This window comes from Ascaphus truei, chromosome 4 (assembly GCF_040206685.1).
Source record: "Ascaphus truei isolate aAscTru1 chromosome 4, aAscTru1.hap1, whole genome shotgun sequence".
In the NCBI taxonomy this organism is placed as follows: Eukaryota; Metazoa; Chordata; class Amphibia; order Anura; family Ascaphidae; genus Ascaphus; species Ascaphus truei.
In genome coordinates this window covers 423,421,059-423,434,551 of record NC_134486.1, presented here as the reverse complement: position 1 = coordinate 423,434,551, position 13,493 = coordinate 423,421,059, and the positions used below count along the sequence as shown (strand labels likewise).

General features: G+C 63.5%; 1 protein-coding gene across 1 annotated transcript in view; it reads right to left on the bottom strand.

Annotated features, from left to right (window-relative positions):
* The window catches only part of PEX6 (peroxisomal biogenesis factor 6), a 365,667-nt gene that overhangs the window by 77,381 nt on the left and 274,793 nt on the right, over nt 1-13,493 (bottom strand). The window contains exon 11 of the mRNA XM_075595120.1: nt 543-748. Within this exon, the coding sequence (XP_075451235.1) occupies nt 543-748 (206 nt within the window). The remainder of the gene's footprint in view (nt 1-542; nt 749-13,493) is intronic.

Below are 13,493 nucleotides of genomic sequence, written 5' to 3'. Positions count from 1 at the left end.
AGCCTCCCTGTCACACACATGCGCCCCCAGCCTCCCTGTCATACACATGCGCCCCCAGCCTCCCTGTTACACACATGCGCCCCCAGCCTCCCTGTCACACACATGCGCCCCCAGGCTCCCTGTTACACACATGCGCCCCCAGGCTCCCTGTTACACACATGCGTCCCCAGACTCCCTGTTACACACACATACGTCTCCAGGCTCCCTGTTACACACACATACGCCCCCAGGCTCCCTGTTACACACACATACGCCCCCAGGCTCCCTGTTACACACATACGTCCCCAGGCTCCCTGTGTTACACACACATACGCCCCCAGCCTCCCTGTTACACACATGCGCCCCCAGGCTCCCTGTTACACACATGCGCCCCCAGCCTCCCTGTCACACACATGCGCCCCCAGCCTCCCTGTCACACACATGCGCCCCCAGCCTCCCTGTCACACACATGCGCCCCCAGCCTCCCTGTCACACACATGCGCCCCCAGCCTCCCTGTTACACACATGCGCCCCCAGCCTCCCTTTCCCTTCTCACACGGTACCTCAGGAAGGTCATGGAACATTCCGTGGCCACGGCTTTAGCCAGCAGGGTTTTGCCGGTCCCTGGCGGACCGTACAGCAGGACACCCGACCGACGCAGCCCCAGGGACAGCAGCTCAGGGTGCTCCAGAGGGAGCTGCACTGTGTCCAAGAGCTGACGCTTCACATCCTGCAGCCCCCCCACATCCTGCCAGCGCACGCAAGGGACCTGAGGGGAAGGGACGGGGGTCACACAGGGGACGGGGTCACACAGGGGACTGAGGGGAAGGGACGGGGGTCACACAGGGGACTGAGGGGAAGGGACGGGGTCACACAGGGGACTGAGGGGAAGGGACGGGGTCACACAGGGGACTGAGGGGAAGGGACGGGGGTCACACAGGGCGGCAAGGGACGGGGGTCACACAGGGGACTGAGGGGAAGGGACGGGGGTCACACAGGGGACGGGGTCACACAGGGGACTGAGGGGAAGGGACGGGGGTCACACAGGGGACTGAGGGGAAGGGACGGGGTCACACAGGGGACTGAGGGGAAGGGACGGGGTCACACAGGGGACTGAGGGGAAGGGACGGGGGTCACACAGGGCGGCAAGGGACGGGGGTCACACAGGGGACTGAGGGGAAGGGACGGGGTCACACAGGGGACTGAGGGGAAGGGACGGGGTCACACAGGGGACTGAGGGGAAGGGACGGGGGTCACACAGGGGACTGAGGGGAAGGGACGGGGTCACACAGGGGACTGAGGGGAAGGGACGGGGTCACACAGGGGACTGAGGGGAAGGGACGGGGGTCACACAGGGGACTGAGGGGAAGGGACGGGGTCACACAGGGGACTGAGGGGAAGGGACGGGGTCACACAGGGGACTGAGGGGAAGGGACGGGGGTCACACAGGGCACTGAGGGGAAGGGACGGGGGTCACACAGGGCACCCAGGGGAAGGGACGGGGGTCACACAGGGAACTGAGGGGAAGGGACGGGGGTCACACAGGCGACGGGGTCACACAGGGGACTGAGGGGAAGGGACGGGGGTCAAACAGGGGACTGAGGGGAAGGGACGGGGGTCACACAGGGGACTGAGGGGAGGGGACGGGGGTCACACAGGGGACTGAGGGGAAGGGACGGGGGTCACACAGGGGACTGAGGGGAGGGGACGGGGGTCACACAGGGGACTGAGGGGAAGGGACGGGGGTCACACAGGGGACTGAGGAGAAGGGACGGGGGTCACACAGGGGACTGAGGGGAAGGGACGGGGGTCACACAGGGGACTGAGGGGAGGGGACGGGGGTCACACAGGGGACTGAGGGGAAGGGACGGGGGTCACACAGGGGACTGAGGAGAAGGGACGGGGGTCACACAGGGGACTGAGGGGAAGGGACGGGGGTCACACAGGGGACTGAGGGGAGGGGACGGGGGTCACACAGGGGACTGAGGGGAAGGGACGGGGGTCACACAGGGGACTGAGGGGAAGGGACGGGGGTCACACAGGGGACCTGAGGGGAAGGGACGGGGTCACACAGGGGACTGAGGGGAAGGGACGGGGGTCACACAGGGGACTGAGGGGAAGGGACGGGGGTCACACAGGGGACTGAGGGGAAGGGACGGGGGTCACACAGGGGACTGAGGGGAGGGGACGGGGGTCACACAGGGGACTGAGGGGAAGGGACGGGGGTCACACAGGGGACTGAGGGGAAGGGACGGGGGTCACACAGGGGACTGAGGGGAAGGGACGGGGGTCACACAGGGGACTGAGGGGAAGGGACGGGGGTCACACAGGGGACTGAGGGGAAGGGACGGGGGTCACACAGGGGACTGAGGGGAAGGGACGGGGGTCACACAGGGGACTGAGGGGAAGGGACGGGGGTCACACAGGGCACCCAGGGGAAGGGACGGGGGTCACACAGGGGACTGAGGGGAAGGGACGGGGGTCACACAGGGGACTGAGGGGAAGGGACGGGGGTCACACAGGGGACTGAGAGGAAGGGACGGGGGTCACACAGGGGACTGAGAGGAAGGGACGGGGGTCACACAGGGGACTGAGGGGAAGGGACGGGGGTCACACAGGGGACTGAGAGGAAGGGACGGGGGTCACACAGGGGACTGAGAGGAAGGGACGGGGGTCACACAGGGGACTGAGAGGAAGGGACGGGGGTCACACAGGGGACTGAGGGGAAGGGACGGGGGTCACACAGGGGACTGAGGGGAAGGGACGGGGGTCACACAGGGGACTGAGGGGAAGGGACGGGGGTCACACAGGGGACTGAGGGGAAGGGACGGGGGTCACACAGGGGACTGAGGGGAAGGGACGGGGGTCACACAGGGGACTGAGGGGAAGGGACGGGGTCACACGGGGGACTGAGGGGAAGGGACGGGGGTCACACAGGGGACGGGGTCACACAGGGGACTGAGGGGAAGGGACGGGGGTCACACAGGGGACCTGAGGGGAAGGGACGGGGTCACACAGGGCACTGAGGGGAAGGGACGGGGGTCACACAGGGGACTGAGGGGAAGGGACGGGGTCACACAGGGGACTGAGGGGAAGGGACGGGGGTCACACAGGGGACTGAGGGGAAGAGACGGGGGTCACACAGGGCACTGAGGGGAAGGGACGGGGGTCACACAGGGGACTGAGGGGAAGAGACGGGGGTCACACAGGGGACTGAGGGGAAGGGACGGGGGTCACACAGGGGACCTGAGGGGAAGGGACGGGGGTCACACAGGGGACCTGAGGGGAAGGGACGGGGTCACACAGGGGACCTGAGGGGAAGGGACGGGGTCACACAGGGCACTGAGGGGAAGGGACGGGGGTCACACAGGGGACTGATGGGAAGGGACGGGGGTCACACAGGGGACTGAGTGGAGGGGACGGGGTCACACAGGGGACTGAGGGGAAGAGACGGGGGTCACACAGGGGACTGAGGGGAAGGGACGGGGGTCACACAGAGGACTGAGGGGAAGGGACAGGGTCACACAGGGGACTGAGGGGAAGGGATGGGGGTCACACAGGGGACTGAGGGGTAGAGACGGGGGTCACACAGGGGACTGAGGGGAAGAGACAGGGGTCACACAGGGGACTGAGGGGAAGGGACGGGGGTCACACATTGGACTGAGGGGAAGAGACGGGGGTCACACAGGGGACTGAGGGGAAGGGACGGGGTCACACAGGGGACTGAGGGGAAGGGACGGGGGTCACAAAGGGGACTGAGGGGAAGAGACGGGGGTCACACAGGGGACTGAGAGGAAGGGACGGGGGTCACACAGGGGACTGAGGGGAAGGGACGGGGGTCACACAGGGGACTGAGGGGAAGGGACGGGGGTCACACAGGGGACTGAGGGGAAGGGACGGGGGTCACACAGGGGACTGAGGGGAAGGGACGGGGGTCACACAGGGGACTGAGGGGAAGAGACGGGGTCACACAGGGGACTGAGGGGAAGAGACGAGGGTCACACAGGGGACTGAGGGGAAGAGACGGGGTCACACAGGGGACTGAGGGGAAGGGACGGGGTCACACAGGGGACTGAGGGGAAGGGACGGGGTCACACGGGGGACTGAGGGGAAGGGACGGGGGTCACACAGGGGACGGGGTCACACAGGGGACTGAGGGGAAGGGACGGGGGTCACACAGGGGACCTGAGGGGAAGAGACGGGGTCACACAGGGCACTGAGGGGAAGGGACGGGGGTCACACAGGGGACTGAGGGGAAGGGACGGGGTCACACAGGGGACTGAGGGGAAGGGACGGGGGTCACACAGGGGACTGAGGGGAAGAGACGGGGGTCACACAGGTCACTGAGGGGAAGGGACGGGGGTCACACAGGGGACTGAGGGGAAGAGACGGGGGTCACACAGGGGACTGAGGGGAAGGGACGGGGGTCACACAGGGGACCTGAGGGGAAGGGACGGGGGTCACACAGGGGACCTGAGGGGAAGGGACGGGGTCACACAGGGGACCTGAGGGGAAGGGACGGGGTCACACAGGGCACTGAGGGGAAGGGACGGGGGTCACACAGGGGACTGATGGGAAGGGACGGGGGTCACACAGGGGACTGAGGGGAGGGGACGGGGTCACACAGGGGACTGCGGGGAAGAGACGGGGGTCACACAGGGGACTGAGGGGAAGGGACGGGGGTCACACAGAGGACTGAGGGGAAGGGACAGGGTCACACAGGGGACTGAGGGGAAGGGATGGGGGTCACACAGGGGACTGAGGGGTAGAGACGGGGGTCACACAGGGGACTGAGGGGAAGAGACAGGGGTCACACAGGGGACTGAGGGGAAGGGACGGGGGTCACACATTGGACTGAGGGGAAGAGACGGGGGTCACACAGGGGACTGAGGGGAAGGGACGGGGTCACACAGGGGACTGAGGGGAAGGGACGGGGGTCACAAAGGGGACTGAGGGGAAGAGACGGGGGTCACACAGGGGACTGAGAGGAAGGGACGGGGGTCACACAGGGGACTGAGGGGAAGGGACGGGGGTCACACAGGGGACTGAGGGGAAGGGACGGGGGTCACACAGGGGACTGAGGGGAAGGGACGGGGGTCACACAGGGGACTGAGGGGAAGGGACGGGGGTCACACAGGGGACTGAGGGGAAGAGACGGGGTCACACAGGGGACTGAGGGGAAGAGACGAGGGTCACACAGGGGACTGAGGGGAAGAGACGGGGTCACACAGGGGACTGAGGGGAAGGGACGGGGTCACACAGGGCACTGAGGGGAAGGGACGGGGGTCACACAGGGGACTGAGAGGAAGGGACGGGGGTCACACAGGGGACTGAGAGGAAGGGACGGGGGTCACACAGGGGACTGAGGGGAAGGGACGGGGGTCACACAGGGGACTGAGAGGAAGGGACGGGGGTCACACAGGGGACTGAGAGGAAGGGACGGGGGTCACACAGGGGACTGAGAGGAAGGGACGGGGGTCACACAGGGGACTGAGAGGAAGGGACGGGGGTCACACAGGGGACTGAGGGGAAGGGACGGGGGTCACACAGGGGACTGAGGGGAAGGGACGGGGGTCACACAGGGGACTGAGGGGAAGGGACGGGGGTCACACAGGGGACTGAGAGGAAGGGACGGGGGTCACACAGGGGACTGAGAGGAAGGGACGGGGGTCACACAGGGGACTGAGAGGAAGGGACGGGGGTCACACAGGGGACTGAGGGGAAGGGACGGGGGTCACACAGGGGACTGAGGGGAAGGGACGGGGTCACACAGGGGACTGAGGGGAAGGGACGGGGGTCACACAGGGGACTGAGGGGAAGAGACGGGGGTCACACAGGGGACTGAGGGGAAGGGACGGGGGTCACACAGGGGACTGAGGGGAAGAGACGGGGGTCACACAGGGGACTGAGGGGAAGGGACGGGGGTCACACAGGGGACCTGAGGGGAAGGGACGGGGGTCACACAGGGGACCTGAGGGGAAGGGACGGGGTCACACAGGGGACCTGAGGGGAAGGGACGGGGGTCACACAGGGGACTGAGGGGAGGGGACGGGGTCACACAGGGGACTGAGGGGAGGGGACGGGGTCACACAGGGGACTGAGGGGAAGAGACGGGGGTCACACAGGGGACTGAGGGGAAGAGACGGGGGTCACACAGGGGACTGAGGGGAAGGGACGGGGGTCACACAGGGGACTGAGGGGAAGGGACGGGGTCACACAGGGGACTGAGGGGAAGGGATGGGGGTCACACAGGGGACTGAGGGGTAGAGACGGGGGTCACACAGGGGACTGAGGGGAAGAGACAGGGGTCACACAGGGGACTGAGGGGAAGGGACGGGGGTCACACAGGGGACTGAGGGGAAGGGACGGGGGTCACACAGGGGACTGAGAGGAAGGGACGGGGGTCACACAGGGGACTGAGAGGAAGGGACGGGGGTCACACAGGGGACTGAGAGGAAGGGACGGGGGTCACACAGGGGACTGAGGGGAAGGGACGGGGGTCACACAGGGGACTGAGAGGAAGGGACGGGGGTCACACAGGGGACTGAGAGGAAGGGACGGGGGTCACACAGGGGACTGAGAGGAAGGGACGGGGGTCACACAGGGGACTGAGGGGAAGGGACGGGGTCACACAGGGGACTGAGGGGAAGGGACGGGGGTCACACAGGGGACGGGGTCACACAGGGGACTGAGGGGAAGGGACGGGGGTCACACAGGGGACTGAGGGGAAGGGACGGGGTCACACAGGGGACTGAGGGGAAGGGACGGGGGTCACACAGGGGACGGGGTCACACAGGGGACTGAGGGGAAGGGACGGGGGTCACACAGGGGACTGAGAGGAAAGGACGGGGGTCACACAGGGGACTGAGGGGAAGGGACGGGGGTCACACAGGGGACTGAGGGGAAGGGACGGGGTCACACAGGGGACTGAGGGGAAGTCTCGGGGGTCACACAGGGGACGGGGTCACACAGGGGACTGAGGGGAAGGGACGGGGGTCACACAGGGGACCTGAGGGGAAGGGACGGGGGTCACACAGGGGACCTGAGGGGAAGGGACGGGGTCACACAGGGGACTGAGGGGAAGGGACGGGGGTCACACAGGGGACTGAGGGGAAGGGACGGGGTCACACAGGGGACTGAGGGGAAGGGACGGGGGTCACACAGGGGACTGAGGGGAAGAGACGGGGGTCACACAGGGGACTGAGGGGAAGGGACGGGGGTCACACAGGGGACTGAGGGGAAGAGACGGGGGTCACACAGGGGACTGAGGGGAAGGGACGGGGGTCACACAGGGGACCTGAGGGGAAGGGACGGGGGTCACACAGGGGACCTGAGGGGAAGGGACGGGGTCACACAGGGGACCTGAGGGGAAGGGACGGGGGTCACACAGGGGACTGAGGGGAGGGGACGGGGTCACACAGGGGACTGAGGGGAGGGGACGGGGTCACACAGGGGACTGAGGGGAAGAGACGGGGGTCACACAGGGGACTGAGGGGAAGAGACGGGGGTCACACAGGGGACTGAGGGGAAGGGACGGGGGTCACACAGGGGACTGAGGGGAAGGGACGGGGTCACACAGGGGACTGAGGGGAAGGGATGGGGGTCACACAGGGGACTGAGGGGTAGAGACGGGGGTCACACAGGGGACTGAGGGGAAGAGACAGGGGTCACACAGGGGACTGAGGGGAAGGGACGGGGGTCACACATTGGACTGAGGGGAAGAGACGGGGGTCACACAGGGGACTGAGGGGAAGGGACGGGGTCACACAGGGGACTGAGGGGAAGGGACGGGGGTCACACAGGGGACTGAGGGGAAGAGACGGGGGTCACACAGGGGACTGAGAGGAAGGGACGGGGGTCACACAGGGGACTGAGGGGAAGGGACGGGGGTCACACAGGGGACTGAGGGGAAGGGACGGGGGTCACACAGGGGACTGAGGGGAAGGGACGGGGGTCACACAGGGGACTGAGGGGAAGGGACGGGGTCACACAGGGGACTGAGGGGAAGGGACGGGGGTCACACAGGGGACTGAGGGGAAGGGACGGGGGTTACACAGGGGACTGAGGGGAAGGGACGGGGGTCACACAGGGGACGGGACGGGGGTCACACAGGGGACTGAGGGGAAGGGACGGGGGTCACACAGGGCACTGAGGGGAAGGGACAGGGGTAACACAGGGACTGAAGGGAGGGGACGGGGGTCACACAGGGGACTGAGGGGAAGGGACGGGGGTCACACAGGGGACTGAGGGGAAGGGACGGGGTCATACAGGGGACTGAGGGGAAGGGACGGGGTCACACAGGGGACTGAGGGGAAGGGACGGGGGTCACACAGGGGACTGAGGGGAGGGGACGGGGGACACACAGGGGACTGAGGGGAAGGGACGGGGGTCACACAGGGGACTGAGGGGAAGGGACGGGGGTCACACAGGGGACTGAGGAGAAGGGACGGGGGTCACACGGGGGACTGAGGGGAAGGGACGGGGGTCACACAGGGGACTGAGGGGAAGGGACGGGGTCACACAGGGGACTGAGGGGAAGGGACGGGGGTCACACAGGGGACTGAGGGGAAGGGACGGGGGTCACACAGGGGACGGGACGGGGGTCACACAGGGGACTGAGGGGAAGGGACGGGGGTCACACAGGGCACTGAGGGGAAGGGACGGGGGTCACACAGGGAATGAAGGAGGGGACGGGGGTCACACAGGGGACTGAGGGGAAGGGACGGGGGTCACACAGGGGACTGAGGGGAAGGGACGGGGGTCACACAGGGGACTGAGGGGAAGGGACGGGGTCACACAGGGGACTGAGGGGAAGGGACGGGGGTCACACTGGGGACTGAGGGGAGGGGACGGGGGTCACACAGGGGACTGAGGGGAAGGGACGGGGTCACATAGGGGACTGAGGGGAAGGGACGGGGGTCACACAGGGGACTGAGGGGAAGGGACGGGGGTCACACAGGGGACTGAGGGGAAGGGACGGGGGTCACACAGGGGACTGAGGGGAAGGGACGGGGGTCACACTGGGGACTGAGGGGAGGGGACGGGGGTCACACAGGGGACTGAGGGGAAGGGACGGGGTCACACAGGGGACTGAGGGGAAGGGACGGGGGTCACACAGGGGACTGAGGGGAAGGGACGGGGGTCACACAGGGGACTGAGGGGAAGGGACGGGGGTCACACAGGGGACTGAGGGGAAGGGACGGGGGTCACACAGGGGACTGAGGGGAAGGGACGGGGGTCACACAGGGGACTGAGGGGAAGGGACGGGGGTCACACAGGGCACTGAGGGGAAGGGACGGGGGTCACACAGGGGAAGGGACGAGGGTCACACAGGGGACTGAGGGGAAGGGACGGGGGTCACACAGGGGACTGAGGGGAAGGGACGGGGGTCACACAGGGCACTGCGGGGAAGGGACGGGGGTCACACAGGGGACTGAGAGGAAGGGACAGGGGTCACACAGGGGACTGAGGGGAAGGGACGGGGGTCACACAGGGCACTGCGGGGAAGGGACGGGGGTCACACAGGGGACTGAGGGGAAGGGACGGGGGTCACAAAGGGCACTGCGGGGAAGGGACGGGGGTCACACAGGGGACTGAGGGGAAGGGACGGGGTCACACAGGGTACTGAGGGGAAGGGACGGGGGTCACACAGAGCACTGAGGGGAAGGGACGGGGTCACACAGGGGACTGAGAAGAAGGGACGGGGGTCACACAGGGCACTGAGGGGAAGGGACGGGGTCACACAGGGGACTGAGGAGAAGGGACGGGGGTCACACAGGGCACTGAGGGGAAGGGACGAGGTCACACAGGGGACTGAGGGGAAGGGACGGGGGTCACACAGGGGACTGAGGGGAAGGGACGGGGGTCACACAGGGCACTGAGGGGAAGGGACGGGGTCACACAGGGGACTGAGGGGAAGGGACGGGGGTAACACAGGGGACTGAGGGGTTACTGAATAAAGAGAGATCAGGCATGGAATCAGACAAGGGGGGCTGAAGAGAGGTATAAGGCAGGGCTAGGGTGTTAGGCGGGGGCTTGAGGACGGGCGTCAGGAGGGGGGAGTGGCGTCAGGAGGGGGGAGCGGCGTCAGGAGGTTGGAGCGGCGTCAGGAGGGGGGAGCGGCGTGTACAACTAGAGCCTTGTTATTCAGGGAGCGGATATTCAAGGGGGCACCGGAGAAGGGAACAGAGAAGGGAGCGAGAGCAGAAGAGGTCATGTACAACTAGAGCCTTGTTATTCAGAGAGCGGACATTCCAGAGGGCACCGGAGAAGGGAACAGAGAAGGGAGCGAGAGCAGAAGAGGTCATGTACAACTAGAGCCTTGTTATTCAGACAACGGACATTCCAGAGGGCACCGGAGAAGGGAACAGAGAAGGGAGCGAGAGCAGAAGAGGTCATGTACAACTAGAGCCTTGTTATTCAGGGAGCGTACATCCCAGAGGGCCCCGGAGAAGGGAACAGGGAAGGGAGCGAGAGCAGAAGAGGTCATGTACAACTAGAGCCTTGTTATTCAGGGAGTGGACATTCCAGAGGGCACCGGAGAAGGGAACAGAGAAGGGAGCGAGAGCAGAAGAAGTCATGTACAACTAGAGCCTTGTTATTCAGAGAGCGGACATTCCAGAGGGCACCGGAGAAGGGAACAGAGAAGGGAGCGAGAGCAGAAGAGGTCATGTACAACTAGAGCCTTGTTATTCAGGGAGTGGACATTCCAGAGGGCACCGGAGAAGGGAACAGAGAAGGGAGCGAGAGCAGAAGAGGTCATGTACAACTAGAGCCTTGTTATTCAGAGAGCGGACATTCCAGGGAGCACCGGAGAAGAGAACAGAGAAGGGAGCGAGAGCAGAAGAGGTCATGTACAACTAGAGCCTTGTTATTCAGAGAGCGGACATTCCAGAGGGCACCGGAGAAGGGAACAGAGAAGGGAGCGAGAGCAGAAGAAGTCATGTACAACTAGAGCCTTGTTATTCAGGGAGCAGATATTCCAGAGGGCACCGGAGAAGGGAACAGAGAAGGGAGCGAGAGCAGAAGAGGTCATGTACAACTAGAGCCTTGTTATTCAGAGAGCGGACATTCCAGGGAGCACCGGAGAAGAGAACAGAGAAGGGAGCGAGAGCAGAAGAGGTCATGTACAACTAGAGCCTTGTTATTCAGAGAGCGGATATCCCAGAGGGCACCGGAGAAGGGAACAGAGAAGGGAGCGAGAGCAGAAGAGGTCATGTACAACTAGAGCCTTGTTATTCAGAGAGCGGACATTCCAGGGAGCACCGGAGAAGAGAACAGAGAAGGGAGCGAGAGCAGAAGAGGTCATGTACAACTAGAGCCTTGTTATTCAGACAACGGACATTCCAGAGGGCACCGGAGAAGGGAACAGAGAAGGGAGCGAGAGCAGAAGAGGTCATGTACAACTAGAGCCTTGTTATTCAGGGAGCGTACATCCCAGAGGGCCCCGGAGAAGGGAACAGGGAAGGGAGCGAGAGCAGAAGAGGTCATGTACAACTAGAGCCTTGTTATTCAGGGAGTGGACATTCCAGAGGGCACCGGAGAAGGGAACAGAGAAGGGAGCGAGAGCAGAAGAAGTCATGTACAACTAGAGCCTTGTTATTCAGAGAGCGGACATTCCAGAGGGCACCGGAGAAGGGAACAGAGAAGGGAGCGAGAGCAGAAGAGGTCATGTACAACTAGAGCCTTGTTATTCAGGGAGTGGACATTCCAGAGGGCACCGGAGAAGGGAACAGAGAAGGGAGCGAGAGCAGAAGAGGTCATGTACAACTAGAGCCTTGTTATTCAGAGAGCGGACATTCCAGGGAGCACCGGAGAAGAGAACAGAGAAGGGAGCGAGAGCAGAAGAGGTCATGTACAACTAGAGCCTTGTTATTCAGAGAGCGGACATTCCAGAGGGCACCGGAGAAGGGAACAGAGAAGGGAGCGAGAGCAGAAGAAGTCATGTACAACTAGAGCCTTGTTATTCAGGGAGCAGATATTCCAGAGGGCACCTGAGAAGGGAACAGAGAAGGGAGCGAGAGCAGAAGAGGTCATGTACAACTAGAGCCTTGTTATTCAGAGAGCGGACATTCCAGGGAGCACCGGAGAAGAGAACAGAGAAGGGAGCGAGAGCAGAAGAGGTCATGTACAACTAGAGCCTTGTTATTCAGAGAGCGGATATCCCAGAGGGCACCGGAGAAGGGAACAGAGAAGGGAGCGAGAGCAGAAGAGGTCATGTACAACTAGAGCCTTGTTATTCAGAGAGCGGACATTCCAGGGAGCACCGGAGAAGAGAACAGAGAAGGGAGCGAGAGCAGAAGAGGTCATGTACAACTAGAGCCTTGTTATTCAGAGAGTGGACATCCCAGAGGGCACCGGAGAAGGGAACAGAGAAGGGAGCGAGAGCAGAAGAGGTCATGTACAACTAGAGCCTTGTTATTCAGAGAGCGGACATTCCAGAAGGCACCGGAGAAGGGAATAGAGAAGGGAGCAAGAGCAGAAGAGGTCATGTACAACTAGAGCCTTGTTATTCAGGGAGCGGACATTCCAGAGGGCACCGGAGAAGGGAACAGAGAAGGGAGCGAGAGCAGAAGAGGTCATGTACAACTAGAGCCTTGTTATTCAGAGAGTGGACATTCCAGAGGGCACCGGAGAAGGTCACAGAGAAGGGAGCGAGAGCAGAAGAAGTCATGTACAACTAGAGCCTTGTTATTCAGGGAGCGGATATTCCAGAGAGCACCGGAGAAGGGAACAGAGAAGGGAGCGAGAGCAGAAGAGGTCATGTACAACTAGAGCCTTGTTATTCAGAGAGCGGACATTCCAGAGGGCACCGGAGAAGGGAACAGGGAAGGGACCGAGAGCAGAAGAGGTCATGTACAACTAGAGCCTTGTTATTCAGAGTGTGGACATTCCAGAGGGCACCGGAGAAGGGAACAGAGAAGGGAGCGAGAGCAGAAGAGGTCATGTACAACTAGAGCCTTGTTATTCAGATAGCGGACATTCCAGAGGGTACCGGAGAAGGGAACAGAGAAGGGAGCGAGAGCAGAAGAGGTCATGTACAACTAGAGCCTTGTTATTCAGAGCGCGGACATTCCAGAGGGCACCGGAGAAGGGAACAGAGAAGGGAGCGAGAGCAGAAGAGGTCATGTACAACTAGAGCCTTGTTATTCAGAGAGCGGACATTCCAGGGAGCACCGGAGAAGGGAACAGGGAAGGGAGCGAGAGCAGAAGAAGTCATGTACAACTAGAGCCTTGTTATTCAGAGAGCGGACATTCCAGGGAGCACTGGAGAAGGGAACAGAGAAGGGAGCGAGAGCAGAAGAGGTCATGTACAACTAGAGCCTTGTTATTCAGAGAGCGGACATTCCAGGGAGCACTGGAGAAGGGAACAGAGAAGGGAGCGAGAGCAGAAGAGGTCATGTACAACTAGAGCCTTGTTATTCAGAGAGCGGACATTCCAGGGGGCACCGGAGAAGGGAACAGAGAAGGGAGCGAGAGCAGAAGAGGTCATGTACAACTAGAGCCTTGTTATT